Consider the following 18,090-nt stretch of genomic DNA (forward strand, 5'->3'; position numbering starts at 1 on the left):
CTTGCTTCAACCGTTAGACCAGCCTGTCTAGAGGATGCAAAGTTTGTAGAAGTTCATTCTCGTTCCCCATCATACGTCCATATGGCTTGTACTGCATGTTCTTTGCTGTTCATCTAGATGACACAGCACCAAAATGAAGCTGTTGCATGGAAATTTCACCTTATACACAGTCGAGCTGTAAGAGTCTGTCATTGCAAATGTATAGCATATGCTTTTTATCTGTTTTTATTTTTTTTAAATAACTTTGTTGATATTCATGTTGCTTCTAAGAAAATTTCTTCACTGAAGAGTTGCAAGTTTGATTAGTATCCAAATGGCACCTGTTTTATTTTGGTTATGTGATGAACTTTGTGGTTTTAAAAAAGCAGCTTTATAGGGAGCATCATTTTGTAGTGCAGTTCTAATAACTAGCTGCTTTATGTGACAATTTATCTGACAGTTTATCTGCCAACATCTTTCTTCCAGTAAACTTTGAAGAAATGCAGTATAAAAACTTACCTACACCTGTTTGTCTATTTGGTTTTTTTTATTATTATTATTATTATTATTACTACTACTACTACTGCTACTTGGTCTGAAATCCCAGTTTCTGCTACTAAACTGTTAGCGTTGCAGTTAAGTTCTGTGGCAGGTTATAATCCTGTTCTTTCTTTTTATTTCTTTCCAGTTTATATACGGAAGTGGATAGCTCTTGATGTTTTCCATTTGTTTCCTTAAAGTTATTGTTTACAAACAGCTCATAATAACCTATTTTATACATCCAGGCTCTATTACAGGGGTGGGCAATTATTTTGAGCAGAGGGCCTCTTACCCAGTTTTGGCAGGCTGTCGAGGGCCACATGGGTAGCCCTGCCCTTTGACAGGTGCCCCACCCCCTGGTCACCAACTTGGGAATAATGTCTTGGGACCAATGTCCCAAGGCCAGCACTGGTGGGGCCCAGAACAGGGCGCAGGCTGGCAGGGGTCCGTGGAGCTGGGCTGGGCTGGGCTGGGCTGCACCAGGAGGGAGAGGGGGGAGCTGGCCTGGCTTCCTAGAACCCCTGCCACCCACTTACCTGAGCTTGCCGCGCTGGGGCAGCCACGTGCTCCCAGCCCAGAAACCCCTGGCTGGGGGGGGGCAAGGCTGGGGGAGGCGGGAGCGAGGCTGGGTGGGCCCTGCTGTTGTTGGAGTCCGCTGGGCTTCCCCTGGGTCCTACTGTCCTTGGTTCCTATCATTTTTTTACAGGAACCAAGGGCAGAGAAATATTAATTTTCTAAACTTTTTTTTAGGGCCCCCGCAGGCCAGATAGAATGGCCTCGCGGGCCTGATCTGACCTGCGGGCTGTATTTTGCCCACCCCTGCTCTATTACCTGCCCTGCTACAAACTTCTTCTGTGTCTTCAGAAAGTCAGCAAGGCCCAGCACTTTTAAAAAATTCATGAAATGTGGTGCGGTAGAGTATTGGGCTGCCAATCCAAAGACACTGGGTTCAATCCCCATGTTCAGCACCCTTTATTCCTGCATTTCTATTTTTCCCACAGTCTCTTGTAGATGAAAGGATTCCATAAGGGCACAATTTCTGTATGCATTTGGAGATGTACACATGCAAAGTCCAGTGTTCATGTGGGTAACTGGGGTGATGCTAATGTAAATCATATACACAGTGTACATAAATTAAAGTTAGGCCTCCATCTCAGTTTGCCCTACACTGACTTACAAACAGGTGCAGTGGAGTATCCCCCTGACAGAATTGAATGAATCCTTTTTGAAGGGAGCATAGAGGTAATGCCTAACTAGATCTTCACGTTTTAAAAGCTTAAACTTTCTTCTAAAAAGGGAACTTGAAGTGTGGATGTATGTATGTGTTTCACCACTAATTTCTTGCGAGGGAGTCTAATCAATCTGTGTCTTCCTTAACACATCTTGATAAGGCTGTTATCTTATTCTACTGCTACCCATAAGAAATTATTGGTGCCTCTGCATCACTACAGCATTGGCTGCCCTCCAGTCATCCCTGTGCGTTACCCGTTCGTCTGGGGGAAATGGCATGAAATGGTTTTTCTTGCAGGAATATCATCAGGTTGAAAATAAAACTTGACGCATACGGTGACTGCTGTCCCAGAAGGACTTTGTGACATTCAGAACTGCTAGGAGCCTGTATTTGTACAGAAGAACTTGCACAAGCTGAGGGCTCATTCTGCTTTGACTCTTGCCTTCTGCTGCTTCTAGGGACTAGCAGTCCTTGGTGTATATTCTTGCCGCCTCCCTTACTACTCCCAAAAGTGGTTCATATAAGGCTCAAATGCCTTTGACAAATATTGCTTTTAGGCTGTCTATAAATGTGGAGTACAAGATTTGCACAAAGCCAGTGAGCTTTGTCCTTTCCCATACCAAATAAATATTCAAGCACCACAGTAGAAAAGACTCGTTCTGAATTTTTGGTAACTTCTAGCCTTACTACCAGTGTTATTGAAGCCGGTCAACCAGCAGACAACCATGTATTCTTTGTAAGTTGTCAGAGTTAATTAAATTTTACTACAGGTGAGAATTTCCTCCCACAAGATTTTAATCAATAAAATATAGGTACAAACAGTGGTTTGACATCACTGACAGACTGAGGAATAATCGATGGCAATGATAAGGATGGTTACCACTTCCTAATTTATTAACATTATCAGTTTCATAGGCAGTGACCTCTTCCCCCTCCACCCCTGTTCCTCCCCCATCTGTCATGTTTCATTTTTGTCAGATTTGATTTCCCTTTTACAGTAAACAGCTGGCATGTTTCAACCTTCAAATGGTTGACTTGGATAGAGGTTCTTTCCCTCATCCAGAGTACAAGCTGCTATGCAAATCAGTATCCCAGTGGAAAAAGTCACTTTATTGGGTCCTTTGGAAGTGTTATGAAGTGTTCAATTTTATTTGCTATTAATACTTGTTTTTTAATTTGCAAGTTGCTGTTTTCAAAATTAAAGATGCTATGATCTGAAAAACTTGAATCAAGATTTTACTATTCACTTTTAGTAAATGTTTTAGATATCTATCTTGTTCTGACGATCAGCAGTTTCACTGTTTTATGGAATTTTCCAAGTGTGCTCATTATGTGCATGGCTCCTTTGTATATGTGAGCACAGCCATTTACAAAAGTGGTGGTTTTTCTCAGATATTTCATAGTTGTATGCATGGGACAGAATTATTCTCCATTAGCTGTTGTTGTTCATTGTGATTCTGGGGTTACTTGCATGTTATACTAGGAATAAGTGCAGTGATTTCAATTAAGTCGCTTTGAAAAAATGCAGTGAAAGAAGAATTGGAGCTATAATTTTGTTTTGTAGAAATGTGACCTAAAAAAACTAATTCAAGCTTAACTTAAAGTACCTCCTTTACGGAAAGTAGTTCAAGTGTGCAAGGAAGACCTCTTTCAGTGGAGATAAAGCTGTTTTTAGTGGAGATCTTTTCAGCACTTTGGAGTTCTGTAAGTTATTTCCTGAAAACAGCTAGATGGTAAAATGTAATGCTATATACTTAGGACATAATTTAGATCGTAAAAATGAATTGGAGAAATAAAGAGGAAAGATAAAGATGGAAGGGGGGACCTTGTATGTTACAGAGTTCTCTTCCCTTTTTTTTGCAGGGACATAAGGGCCAGTATAATTTTAGGAGAAGTTCATAACACAGTCAACTAAGGACTTGCCTGTGCATAACTTTTTTTTTTTTTATTTGCATTACTCTAACTCTGATATCCTTGGAAATAGAAACCAGTGTTGCAGCTCTCCCAGTCCTCACGGAAGAAAGATGTCTGGCCATACAATACTAACCCTTTCTTCCTAGCCTCACTTCAGGGCCAAGAGCTACAATTTAGATTTTGGTCAAGCTGATAAGGTGAAAGCCAGACCAGGGAAAAGAAAACGAATCTTGTCTGACTGGAACTGGGGGTGGAGCAGATTCTGATGGAACTACTGGAAGAGGAGGAACGGGGAGCACAAACTGTGAGGTGGTTGAGGTCTGTGGGGCTGATTAAAAGGTCTCAATCCTGCTGAAGGACCATTAGTTTCAACATGAGGTTCCATGATGGAGTTTCTTTTTTGATTTTTACCTTTTTAAAGAAACTTTGGAAACAACTCACAGGCTCCATTAAAAGGGCATTATAAAGATTTAAGACTGCAAGGTTAAGTGCTCTTAAGTCCTGAAATGTTAGAATTTAGCAAGATTGCCAGGACAACCTTACTCCTACATCTGTATGCACATGCATTATGTCATGGTCTCTAATGACAAAATCCACCATTTATTTTTTCCAGAGGACTGCTGCCTGATCCATTGTACAGCATGGATTTGTTTGGGGGATGATCCTGGGTCACGCAGTAGAAGCAGTACCGTAGCAAGGAAGTTTAGCGCCTGGGACAAGCCCACAGCCCGCCTTCACCCCACACAGATCCAGGGGGAACATGCCCCCCCCATGCTTTCCCAGGAGTGCATACAACCGTGGGAGTCCCTGTGCATCACACACCCACCCACACACCCACACACACACCTCGCGTCTCCATCTTGCACCCTGCCCCAACTGGGCAGTGCCTGTTGGTGCCCCTTCGCTTTGGTGCCCGGGGCAGTCAACCCACTCCCCCCCCCTCCCCCCCACCCTTTGTTACAGTACTAAGTGGAAGTACTAAAAGCTGCTGAAGCCTTTCGAACACCTGCTTCATTGACAGAAGTTGGAAGGTGTAGTGAATGAGACTGGGGACTGCAGGGGAAGGAAGGAGGGTCTCGTAGTTGTGATGGTAGAATAGTACTCTAAAGAACTGCATCCTGTGCTTCCTTTGCCATAGAGGGTGATGTATGATGCTGAGTTACTTTGGAATAGTAACTAATTATGTGTTTACTATTGTCTGGCTCCCCAACTTGAGAGGCTTGGGGGTGATTTGCAGAAGTGCTTAGCATTCACAAATTTAGGTGAAGTCAATGGGAGCTGTGTACGGATGTTTAAAAGGCTGCATACACTATGTAACACTAAGCACACGGCGAAAGAGAGCAAATTCTACATGTCTCATTTTAGTGGAAACTTTTGCCTCAGTTTGGCATTTAAAATGGCAATAATGCCATGCCTTCATTTCAGAAGGTTTTATCAAGATGAATTGGTGTTTGTGAGGACTGCACTGGAGAACTATTATGTTAATAATTCTTTCTTTACTTCAGGGTTGGTATAGACTGTAAATAAAGCATAAAGCTACTTACTGAACAGAAGATACCCATCAACTAATTGTACCTCACCCTGCTCACACGCCTTGCTCCTACCCTCGTAGATGGAAGGGCCCGGCTCAGTTGGCACACAGTTCTGGGCAGGGCTGTGGCTACCAGTGTTGCAGCTGCGGGGGGACCTGCTCAGCTTCCCTGGCATCCGATGGCTCCTTTCTGTCTCCCTGCTGCAGCACTCGCACCAGGCAGTATGTAGGGAAGTGGTGGGGGGGAGGGGGAGCTGCAGCTGGGTGGGAGCATGGCTGGCAGAAGCATGGAGCCTACCCCCTGGGGGGCAGCAGGAGTGTGTAGCTTGGGTGGGCAGGGTGCGAGTGTGAGGGGGTTGGGGGGGTCCCCACACTTCCCCCCTGCCACCCCTATCGTTCCTGGTCCCTGCTGCTGGTGGCAAGTGTTATGACTCACACAGGCACTGCCCCCTGGCGGTACACAGCTCCAGCCAGCACTGCACGTGAGAGCAAGGAACACAGCCAGGCCAACCTGCCTCTATCACGTGGGGCTCCCTGCAGCGCACGTGCAGCGCCCGGCACTCGGATACAACTGGGGGAAGCCTGGTGCGATGGAGCTGGCTGCGTTCCCTTCGCCTTGCTGTCCAGGTTCTGGGACTCTCCTGGAAGTGAAGGGGAGCCCTGCCCCCTGCTTCCCTGTGGAGTCCCAGGGCCTGCACAGCATGGAGCAGGGAAGGCATTTGGCTCCATTATGCAGGGCTTCCCTTGGTTGCGCGTGAGTGCTGGGAGCTGCACACATGCCACGAGGAACCTTGTGCAATAGAGGTGGGTTGACCTGGCTGTGCTCCCTGCCCCCAGCACCTGTGGGCCACGAGCACCCCAAGTGTCCGCTGCCTGCTGTTATGCTGCCAGCACCAGGGGCTGTAACCATGGGGAGGGGGGAGACGTGGGGGTCCCCACACCTCTCCACCCTCCCACATACCCTATGCCCACACTCTCTTTCTCTCTCTCTCTCTCTTTACAAGAGTAAGACTTCATCTTTGAGTTGTTATGCAATCATTTCTACATAACTATGCAAACACAAATCATGACAGATTTTTTGTAATAAAATTAAAATATGTTATGGTAGATGTTTGACTTTTAGTACGTGATTTGGGTTTTGTTGTTGTTGTTGTTTTTTTGTTTGTTTGTTTGTTTTTTTCCTGGTTCCAAGATGGCAACCCTCCCCTCCCAAAAAGAGTACTCCCAGGAGCAAGGGGAGGGATGTGTAGTAGCAGAGGTCAGGGGTTCGGGGGCAGGACTTCCGGTCACAGGATGGTGACCAGGGGGCGGGGCATCTGTCAAGGGGCAGGGCTACCCATGCGGCTCACCAAAACTCATTAAGCAGCCCTCCAGCCAAAGTAATCGCCCACCCCTGCATTAGATCCTTAAAAAGAAAGAAAATCCACCTGCATATCTTTGCTAGTCACTGAGCCAGTTTTGGCCTGATTCTCTCTCCCCAAAGGCTATGCACCAGCTTCTCCTATGGAGAAGGTGCTGCTTCAGGAATCTTTTGATAGAAACTCTTTATGACTGGTTGCTTGAGAGATTTGTCTCAGCATCAGCACTCTGAACCTCTATCTCTAACAGCAACTCCTATTTTATTTTATAATAAAAGCATGGTCTTTAGTAGCTATTTCTTCAACATGTAATGTCTCTATTGATAATTGTTGTCCTTTTAATCTCTTGGAGTCCTGCAGACTCACTAGTTCTCTTGCAGGCTTCCTGCCTCTGATCTACTTTAAAGAATCTGTTTTTGGTTGATTGGATTACTTTTTTCCCTCCTGATTCCTTCTTTGTTTTTTCTAACTTCCCTCTGATATTTTTATCTACCAAAGTTTATGGTCTTGATCTGTGCTACAAAATGTTGCCAGCACGGTTCTGTCAGCTAACTGTGTGCATCTAAAAACATGGAAACCCAATAGAGCTGTGTCAAAATCCACAGTGTAGATGCAGTAAAACCTAAATTTGGCGGGGGGGAGAAAAGAGGGGATACTTTAATGCTCAGAGAATTGCCAAGTTTAACAAAGAGCCACTCGACTGATATTTTTTGGCTTTTAATTTAAAAAAGTGCTGCCGCTTCTCTCTCCTGGTGCTCATGAGTTGTTTTGGGGAGCTGATTGGAGAAGCAGTGCCCTTTGCAATAAAAGCCTTGGCTATCAGATGGAGCAGAGGTGCCCATCTTGCAGCATGAGTGCTACAAGTGGCATGGGCAGCCTGTGTGCGAGATGCACAAATGATTAGGGAGGGCCAGGCAGTGTGGCAGCAGATGAGGTAAGGAAGCAGAGGGCAGAGCAAGAGACTGGGCAGGGGCCACAGAGGAGGGAACAGAAAGCAGTGCAGCAGATCAGGCAGAGAAAAGGGTTCTGGGCTGTGGAGCTAACTTCTGGCATGCTTGCCAGAATGGTTAGCCCCCCTGCTGGAGCACCTGGGAGGTCCTGCACAATTGTTTGCAGCTGTATATGTTCACTGGCTAGTTTACAAACCTTCAGTATTGCCAGGGCCAAGGAACACAGTGAAGAATCGCAGATCTGGTTCACAGCTGTGCCGACAGTGTGGCTGTATCTGGCTGGCTCATGGCACTCCAGTGGCTGTTGTAATTATGCCAATAGAAAAGATCGTTATGTCAGTTTATTATGTATCTTTACTCCTGGACTATGCTAGCAGTGGCTCTGTAGTATAGATAAGCCATCACATTGGCTTTATGCTAGGGTTTGTTTTTTATTTCCTGAAGAATATCTGTTTAACTTGAATAATATCCTAGACCTTGATTATTAACCATGCTGACTCTTTTCTTTTTTTCCCCTTAGTGCTGCCTTTTTGTGCTTGCTATGAGATGCTGATTGAAGGCATCCATAAGAGCCTGAACTACTAGAAGGGGAAATTGGATGCATTTGTGTTTTGTTCCTCACCATTTCTGTAGCAGAAAAATATGCAATGAAATACCTTTACACTAAAAAATTCCAATAGAAGTCATTAAAATAGGAAGAACTTACAGATCTTTGATTAAAATAACATAAATTTCCAAAACACTATTTTTAATGCTGCCAGTGGTTTTTGGAGGTATTTTTGACTTGGTTAAATCAAACTAACTTTTAAGAAAAGCTGTGAATTTTGGTGGTGGTGAGAATAGTTAGGATTAAGAACTGAGATTCTCTGGCTTCCAACTCTGATGCTGACTAATTGTTAGACCTTGGTTGGACAAGTAGCTCGCACTCTGGCTCATTTTATCTATTTATTGTATGTTGTATTGTGTTCATTTAGGAATATGTTTTGAGATTAGTTGAGGGAGCTATGCATTCTGGGACAATTCTGGCTTTGCTTATCCTGTGTTTTCCCTTTTAAGGGGAAGACTGAAGTCAAAATAACCCTGAATTTGTCCTGGAAAGACTCCTTTCTTTGGCTGCTCTAGGTCCTAATAGATTGTTCCTTCGATTTTACTCTCATAGGCAGGACTTTCTTACTGCTGTAATGTTGCCGTTGCATGGCTTCTGTGTATGAATAGCGAAAGTTCACGGAATAACTAAACAAACTTGTGGCTTGTAAAAATGATGGTGAGAACTTCTGGAGTTAGAATAGCTTGTCACAAGACTGGACTCATTCAGAGATACTAGTGTACAAAAATGTGGCGCATACAGTGCTGATATATATTCTACTAGTTCTTTTGCCTAATACAGAGCTACATAATGCAAATAATATTTACTGAGAAAATAATGCGTAATGGCCTGCATTCATTACTGGTAAATGGTAATTGAAGTTAATGAAGTTATATCAAAGACAAATTTGGGCAAATGTCTCTATCTTTTTCAGCTGCTGTTTCCAAGTCCTTTTAATTGTTTTCATAGTGGACATCTGTTCAGCTGGCTTTCATTAAGCATTTTAAATCTTTCTTGTTATGTTGTTCATAGCTGTTGATGCAAGGCAAACCCTTTATGAACTCTGAAGTATGGTGAAATGTATCAGTGAGAATGAAATAATCTATTTTTAGAAGTCATCAAGTAAATGTGTGAAAATGACTAACTTGCAATTTAAAAGAAACTGAAATTTAACCTTTTTTACAAGCATGTAAAAAAGATGTTCTAGGCCTTAGGAAGTTGACAGTATCTTTAAATGTGCATGGCTTGTCTTGGAAGATGGCAAATTTCCTTTTGTTAGTATGTGTGTTTGTATATCTATGACATCTGGTCAAATATGTATTGTATCTCACAGATTCTTGTTGGATTTAGGACAGACTCGTTTACAGACCACAAGTTTTCAAAAGGAAAAAGTGTGTGTATGTGTTTTTCTTTTTGAAAACTTGTGGTCTGTAAACCAGTCTGTCCTGAATCCAACAGGAATCTGGCTTCACTGGGCTTTGGATAAGGCCCTTTAGATGGAAATGAATGTGAAAATACAAATTTGTATCTTCACATTCATATTTTTTTTGGTATTTATTTCTGTCTAAGGGGTACACGCATTACTCTCAGAGATCCTTTCTCAGTCAAAGTTTCTATTGATTTTACTGAGTATTTTTTTGTTTGTTATGTTGGGTTTTTTGTGCCAGAGTTAAGGACCATATAGTCTGGCCCCCATAACTTATTCAGGTGTTGCCTGTATACGATGAAGTCAAACTGAACCAGTATAAGGAATTCAGTTAACATTAGGTGAATTTTTACTTGCTTTTCTTTATCAGCATCCTTTAGAAACCTCCTTCCAGGTAACCACAGCATGATCTCTAAGATGCATCCCCACCCTGCCTTTTGCCTGACTTCAGAGTAACATGGCTAACAGCCTCTGCCTGCTTATGATTTTCTGATGAGGCTTAATTATGGTAGTGTTGTTTCTACCTCCATTCTGTGATGTTCTAAACTGCCTTGAAAGGTTTTATTTATATATAGATATATAGATATATAACAAGCAAACAAAAAGCACCATTGTCCTTGTCGCACCTGTGTGCAAACTACCCACGTAAGCAAATGGCAGGGAACTAGAAGTCATTACATTGATATTGCCTATCATTATTTTTGTCTTGGTCACTTCAACCCTCAACAATTTACTAAACATCTGGTATATTAAGAACCACAGTGGGACTAATTAACAAGCAGTATTGTTTTTACCTTAGACTTTGCCAATGTCTCTTGGGTGTCTAAATGAAATATAATTATTTTGATATTTTCTTAAGTGTCTTGTGAGATGCTACATAATTACCTCTTCTGAAACTCAAGTGACCTGAAAATTATGCATGTTAGGAAATTAGTGGTTGCTGCTCATATTTATAATATTGATGATATTTATAATAGCTATATTTGGAGATTAGAGATCCAGATGAAGAGACTCAAATGAAGCAGTTTTGTGAGACTAAGATGAATGTTGTTTTCCTATTCTGTACAATTACATTTGATAATATATAGCCCTTCTTATTGTTTTGTCTAAAAACTAATTCTATGAAGTACCTAAGCAGTCTACAAATAAGACGTCAACCTTAGCCCAGTCTGAAAAAGTAGTCAGTTAAGTTTTAAATTGTTCAGGCTAAATCAGTAGCAGCTGATGTTTAAGTGTGTGGAAAACTTTTTAAAAAGTTGTTATAAGGTATTAAACAACTTCATTTGCATAAGACTTGGGGTCACTCCTGTTGTGCTGCAGCCAGAGGCTGCTGGGAGCAGCTGCACAGAATGTTGGACTTGATGGCAGTGACCAGGTCCCTGCACTTGGCTCCCCCAACCTCCCTGACTCCTAGGTTTCCCTGCCAGCCAGAGGACTCTAGCTACATGGAGCAGCTGCACAGAGTGCTGGGCTAGGCCAGGGATGGTGGCGGCAGCAGACAGTCCCCCTGTCTAATGCTTGATGCAGGCCAGCCAGGGACCCCCAGAGGCAGGGAGCAGGTGCTGGAAGAGGGAACAGCTCATAGCCATCTTTTGGCCAGGCCTGGCACCCTGTACAGTTGCTCATCAAAGCCTCAGCTGGTACAAGACATGAGCTGCCCTGAGGTTTCCATTGCCTCTGGGTCAGCAGGTATACGTCCTGTTCCCCTCCCCTCCCTTCCCCCCCCCCCCCCCCTTCTATACCCATAAGGCAACCTTGGGCAAGCCCTGCTGGAGGAAGGGAGGGGATTTGCTGCTGAGCACTGGAGGGGTGAGGGTTCTTGGTGGGGATAGAGGCTGCAGCAAGTCCTACTATGCTGGTCATATCTCTTACCCTGCCCTCTGCTCCCTTTTTTGTTGTTGTTGTTGAAATCCTAGATCTGCCTCTGAACATGTATAATATGGGAATTACTATTCTTTTTCTCTTAGCTCTGTTCTTTTTTTGCTGCTGTTATAAGTTCTTAGAAATGTTTTTCTTTTGCAGAAGGCATTCTGTTTGAAATGGCAAATAAGGAATTCTAATCTTCCATACCAACTGCAAATATAATGGGAAAAAATACATTCCTAATTTGTTAGCTGCCTAGTGATACTTTGCTTTCCATGTTATTGGAAAACTGGTTGTATCTGCTTATAGACAAAAGGGCTTTGTACTTTTTTTTATATTTACAGGATTCTGTACTGAAAAGAGAATAAACTGCACAGTGGGTGTGTCTACATGAGATGCTTTACTGTGCAGTAGAATAATCTGCTTCACAGTAAAGCATCACCATCTACATGTGCTCACATTTACTGTGCAGTAAATTAGTCTACTGTGCAGTAAATACATGTATTAAACTAACTGCACAGTAGATGCTGCACAGTTTGTGCACGTGTAGATGCTGACCAGAAACAAATTTGCTTCTGGTCAGCCCCAACACTAGGGGGCCACAAGGGACCAAGAACTTCCTGAGTCCTGGTACTACTTATTTCCTGGCTTCCGCCAGGAGCTGGGAGTTGAGTAGTGCCGAGACGGGGTCCTTGTGTAGCCCAGAGGTAGCTAGGAGCTGCCCCAGAAGTGGGAGATTCCCTAGCCAGCCCCAAGCTGCTTGGAGAAATCCCCACATAGCCCAGAGCTGTCTACTACTGGGGCAGCTCTGAGCCAGCCCCTGGTTGTGTGGGGAAGCCCCACTGAGCCCACTGGGAGCCCACTGAGCCTGCTGGGAGCCAGGAGAGCTCTGCAATGGCAGCTGTGTCTTGGTCCCCTGCACATCAGGACCCTACCCAATGTGCACGGGGCCAGGAGACAACTGCTGCTGCAGCTAGCAGAGCTGTCCTCGCCCCACATGCATGGAAATCAGCCTCTATGGTCCCTGCCAGCCCCTGGACTAGCTGCAGGGGCCAGAGTATAGGGATGGTGCAGTTCTGTACTGACCTATTCCCGATGGGAGCTGATTTACTCTCAACAGGGAGCACGTGTAGACAAATTAGGATTCCCCAAGAGGGCACAGAACTGGCAATGCCAGCTCCTAACAGCAAATCTCTGTGGGCCATAGCCATAGTTGTCCTGCATAAAGTGGAGCAGCAGCTGAACTGTTGTAATGTCTGGTTAGCCTGGGACCAGCATGGAGAGAGCACAAAGAGCTTGGAGCCTTTACAGAATCCTGGCTGCAGCTGAGAAGCTGGGACCTTTTAGGTGGTTTCCAAAACACAGGGCAGGTATTCTACATACTGCTTGGTTTTATTTCATTTTTTTCCTTCCTCACTAGCAGTAAACATAATTTCTTAGTGAAAATTCTAAGTGCAACAGTCCTTTACCCTAGGTATACTGGTAACAACTTTCCTTTTTAATAATACAAATTATTGTTAAAGTATCTCTCACCCTTACCTCGAAAGAGATGAAGACCCAATGCTGAATGAAAGGACTACTTAAACTTTCAAATCAATTCATGATTTAAATTAAATTAAATTCCTCTTTTCTCTCTCCCCACTCTCAGCTGGAAAGACAGATACTGATGCAGAGTCAAATGAGGGAGAGGCAAATGGCTATGCAGATTGCTTGGACACGGGAATTCCTCAAGTACTTTGGGCTATTTTTTGGACTAGCTGCTGTTGGTTTAACCACTGGGTAAGTTCATTATCTATCAGAAAATTCCATGTGAATTATTTTGTAGTGGTGTTTCCACAATACTGAATCCTTTCTCTTGATTGTTTATACGTAGTTGCTTTGTGAAGGGCTTATTTCTGTTTGGAGGTTAATTAAGTGCTATCTTTATTTCTAGCTTTTCCTGGGTGTCTTTGGCTAGGCTATGACACCACTGCAGACTGTCATAGTACCAAGGTAGCTAAGGTAGCATGAATACTGAAGGCAGTCTAGCTGTACAGCACAGACATCTGCGTACTTCCCAGCAGGGTATGTCAGCCCATGCAGATTTCAGTGCTGCCACAGCTAAACTACTTCCAGGACCTGCACTAGCTCATTTACAGTCAGCTAGAATAGATGACTGGCAGTGAAGACGTTTGAGTCATGTTTGATGACTTCTAATAGTCAAAATAAGTCTTATTATTGTTAGAACTGTAGAACAAAAACTGCTACATATCTCCATAGTAGAGCTGGATTCTTATAATAATTTCAGCATTTGGATAGAACAAAGAATTGAATAGCCTGTTAGTGTAACCCTCACTGTTCTGCTTTGAAATGGGTGGTAGTAGTAGTATTTATCCCTGTTTTATTGGAAGAGATGGAGCCACAGGAGAAGTGACTTGCACAGCACTATGCAGTGAATTATTTCCAGAGCTAGGATTAGAATTAAGAACTCCTACCTAACAACATTTGAACCCTGTTACCCTAGACCAGTCTCTCTCCTGACTCGATTCTACCTAATCTCAGTATCAAAATTGTCATTGAAAGACTGAGGGTGGATCTAGACATTATTCAGTTGCAGCATAGCTTTTATTATTCCAGTTGTAGCAGCATGATGAAGACGTTGCACCAGCCTGCATAGGGCAGGCTGTTTGAAGGAGGAAAAAAGGCATAACAGCTTGTGCTGCTGCTGCTGACCAGTTGGGGAGCTCCCTCTGGTCAGCAGCACCACTGAAGGAACTAGATGCCTCTACTAAGAAGCCATCCCCCAGTACCCCTGAGGTCTCCCCAGCAGCAGCAAGATGGTGGGCAGAAGTGGGGATATCCCGCCACACACTTTCCCCCTCTCCCTTCCCGCCATGTGTGCAAGGAGCAGGGAATACCCCAGGTCTCCTGGGCAGCAGCAAGCGTGGGGGTGGAGGGAAGGAGGAATAGGGCCTAACTAACATACCTGCTGGGCCAGTTAGCAACACTTTCAGCTGCTCGGAAGCCTGAAAGGCCTTAAAGTGAATGTACTTTTTGAAAATAAATATGCTTCAAATTGTATATGAAATGTAATTCATTCCATCTGTAACCCAGCTAAATGGCTCTTTTGTAAGAGCATTAGCAGTCTACAAAACTTCTAAAAGAAGATTTTTTTCATTCTTATCTATGAACAGAGCAATGAAAAAGAAGAAGCCAGGACTTTTACTTCCAGTAGTTCCTTTAAGCTTTATACTTGCCTACCAGTATGATATGGGATATGGGACTCTTCTGCAAAGAATGAAAGGTATGTGTGTGGAAATGTGAGACGTAACAAAGCCTTGTACCCTTCAGACTATCTTTGTTCAAGACTGCATTGACCATGCCAGGCCCTTTTTTGAACAGTCTGGGAATATGACTCCTTTTGCCTTCATGGGCAGTTGCCTTTTGCTCATTTCTTTACTCCCATTTCTGTCTCCCTCAAAGTAAGAAATTAGTTTCCTTCTCTTCCATTTTTCTCAGCTGTGAGTATTTGATACTAACAGCTCTCTCTTCCAATTCAGGCTGCCTCAAGTAAAAATTAAAGATCTTGGGGAGAGGGAATCAAAATAAAATAAGAGTATTTATTGACTACTTTTCTTAAAGTAGACACAGGTTGACTGAGTTGTATCCTTCTTTGGTTTTAAAATTCCAAAACCAATATCAATCTATGCATGTGTGAGATGGGCTGCTACTCTTTTTCCAATTAATTATCCTGACTCCTGTGTTTCTTACAAAAAATACCTGGTGATAACGCAATCAAAAGTTGAAAGAGATGTGCACAGCTAGCATTAACATGGCATATGCTTGGCCTTGGTTTTTTTTTTATTTGTTTGTTTTTACACTAAAAGGAAAGTTATTAATGAGCTATTCAGACCTAGACTCCAGAATGATTTTTTTTTAGGATAAGCAGTCTTTAAACCTGTTAAATGATCAGTTCAGATAACTATCTGGCTAAGGACTAATCTGAAGGAAATAGATTCAGCTAATTTTTCAAATGCAAAACACTCAGTTATAAGTTGCATTGTACATAGTTTATGCGCAATCAAATATGTCAAAAAGAACATGATTATTGTTGAGTCCAGAACTCGAGTCTGAAGAAATGCAGCCTTAATTCTTCCGCTTTGTATGTCTGGTATTCTGATAGCATTTCATTATATGATCACATGCTATTTTTTCCCCCATAGGCCCCCTCCCTACCTTCCTCAGTTCAAGTGTGGGCAGTGTTGAGTTACGAGCAGCTATTTGCTCTTTTGTTTTCTGTTTATTGTCTTATGTGTGACCTCATGTTAGTTAGTTTGTTTATTGCACGTTCTTGAAACCCTGTCATTTAACATGGAATTACTACGTATCTACAGGCTTTTATAGAGCACTGGCCCCAAGCCCACAGCAGGCAACCTGCCTCCGCCCTGTGCACAAAGCCGGGGGGGAGGGGCATATGACCACCCCCCCATGGCCCCTGGCTGGGTAGCTCCTGCCCCTACCCCACTCCCTCCCTCCCTGTGGGGGCCTCAATCTGTTCCCCTCCACACCCCTTCCCTCCCCCACAGGCTTACTTGCAGGGTGATGCTAGCCACACTGCCTGGCTGCATGCCTGTAAATCAGCTATCGGATTGGTATATATGGCAGGTTAATAATCAGCTATCAGTATTGGCCAAGAAAATCTTTATTAGTGCACCCCTAATTTGGACCACAACTAGAGTAAATGAAAATGTGAATGAGGCAGAAAGTCTATGAAGAAAATAGTATGCGATCAAGTAATTAAATAATGTAACATTGCATAAACTCATGGGGGAATAGATTATCGTTCTACAGTCATTTCTTAATGTTTTCACTTATTGACTTTTAAGTCATAATAATTTTTTTTTATAATGTATCTAATGTCCTGGGTTTTCAAAAAAACAAACTGGGAAAAATAATAATCATAGGCATCATACTGATATCTGGATAGTTCCTTAGTGGTACTGGAAGACACCACTAGAGCCAAGAGAGGACCTACACTAAAAAGAGGGCCTACACTAAAAAGAAATTAGACAGTTTGCCAGTGCACTGCACAGATATTTGCTGACAACAGGGGAATGGTAAAACATAGGAATCTTGGTATCCATTCAAGGGTTTGTGAATAAGTGGGCATAGGCTCTTCTGCCTATTCCATTGCTAAGCTTTACCCTTTCTGTACTCCCTTCCTATCTAATCTCTGTTCAGATACCTGACCATTATTTTTGCCCAGTCAATCCTAGCCTTCACTTGGTTTTCTCATTCCAGACTCCTTGGCCAGCAAATCCTATTCTTACCTCTCTTGGTATCCCTTTCTTACCCCACCCCCAACTCTTTGCCATGCCATCAGTACTTTCTAAGTTTTTGGCTCTTTGTCCCTGGTTGAATTTCTTGTTTGGAAAATTTCAACTGAAATTTTAGGAGGAAGACACGTGGTGTATCATTTGGCCCATCAGATTGGTTTGGCAGAGTTAGAAGTAGCTGAAAATAGGGTCTTAAAATGGAAAGTAATGTTTCAGTAACTAATGGCAAATGCCCATGCATTGTCTATGATAGCAGTAGAGAACACTGGTGGCATTCCTAAATAAACCCAGGGCTGCCGCATCAGCTTTTTTGGCTGCTCACCACCCCCTCCCCACTGCCGCCACCAGCTTCTTCATATCAGAGGACCCCAAAACTACTTTATGCAGGGGGCCCCAAAAACTTGTGGGCTGGCCCCAAATGAACCCCTCACTTATGAATGTGTAGAAGGGTTGTGGCCCAGTGAACGATCATTGTACACAAAATTGGTTTTATTTGAAAATTGCTGTTAGTTTCTGAACCATCCTTGTACGTTACTAATTTGAACTAATATGTTCTTTATTTAATCTCCCTCAAACAAGATTAACCATATTCAGTTTTTCACCTTTTTTATTGCTTTTACAACAGTGGGTTATTAGATGCACTTCCATCTCATATCTTTCTTTTTTTCTTAAATTTAAGGTGAAGCAGAGAAAATACTTGACACGGATAGTACTCTCCTAGAATTGCCAAAAGGACCCATCACTTTTGAAGGCCTGGAAAAAGCCAGAAGGGCTCAGAGCAAGTTCTTTGTTGAGAAATAGGAGTATTTATAACAAATCAAGTATTCAAAGCACAAAATTGTTTGTTTGTTTTATAATCATGTTTGATTTAACGTGTCAGATTATTAAAAGTTTCAGAGAATGTAATCAGCTTTTATAAAATAAAACTACTTTAATGGCTATTTTCTAAGGCAATGGTTTTATCATGTTTTCTGTATTTTTGCAAATGTCTGTAATTAGTTGCTTTTTGTTCATCTCCTAACATTAAACATTGAATTCCTACTTTTCAGTACTAATGCAGTCAAATGTATACACTAATAAAAAGTACCTCTTTCACTCTACAGTAAGAGGTTAAGAAATGGGTATAAACAGTGTTCCCTATTTTCTGAATTTAGGTATCTACAAGTCATCTCTGTATTTAGACATCTGTATAAATAAGTACCCTGAGTTTTCAGTCTTGCTAACACCTAGAACTACAGCTGAAGCCTATGAGAACTTCATGTACTTGGTGGTTTTAATAATCACTTTTTTTTACTATTAAACTGTAGTCACACAAACTTGTCAGCCTGTTACTAAGGAAGGAAATATTAAATTCATGGCTGAGCAGCTAGAAAAGTTGTTTTCTACTAGTATAAGTT

At 42.6% G+C, this 18,090-nt stretch overlaps 1 protein-coding gene across 1 annotated transcript in view; it reads left to right on the forward strand.

Moving 5' to 3' along the window:
- The window catches only part of PLGRKT (plasminogen receptor with a C-terminal lysine), a 41,535-nt gene extending 23,653 nt beyond the window's left edge, over positions 1–17,882 (forward strand). The window contains exons 2-4 of the mRNA XM_019517619.1: positions 13,027–13,157; positions 14,552–14,661; positions 17,373–17,882. Coding sequence (XP_019373164.1) covers positions 13,027–13,157; positions 14,552–14,661; positions 17,373–17,494 — 363 coding nt within the window. The 3' untranslated portion in view covers positions 17,495–17,882. The remainder of the gene's footprint in view (positions 1–13,026; positions 13,158–14,551; positions 14,662–17,372) is intronic.
- The last annotated feature ends 208 nt before the right edge of the window (positions 17,883–18,090 follow it).

The sequence above is a fragment of the Gavialis gangeticus genome, unplaced genomic scaffold (genome assembly GCF_001723915.1).
Source record: "Gavialis gangeticus isolate Ggan-Ray unplaced genomic scaffold, GavGan_comp1, whole genome shotgun sequence".
In the NCBI taxonomy this organism is placed as follows: domain Eukaryota; kingdom Metazoa; phylum Chordata; order Crocodylia; family Gavialidae; genus Gavialis; species Gavialis gangeticus.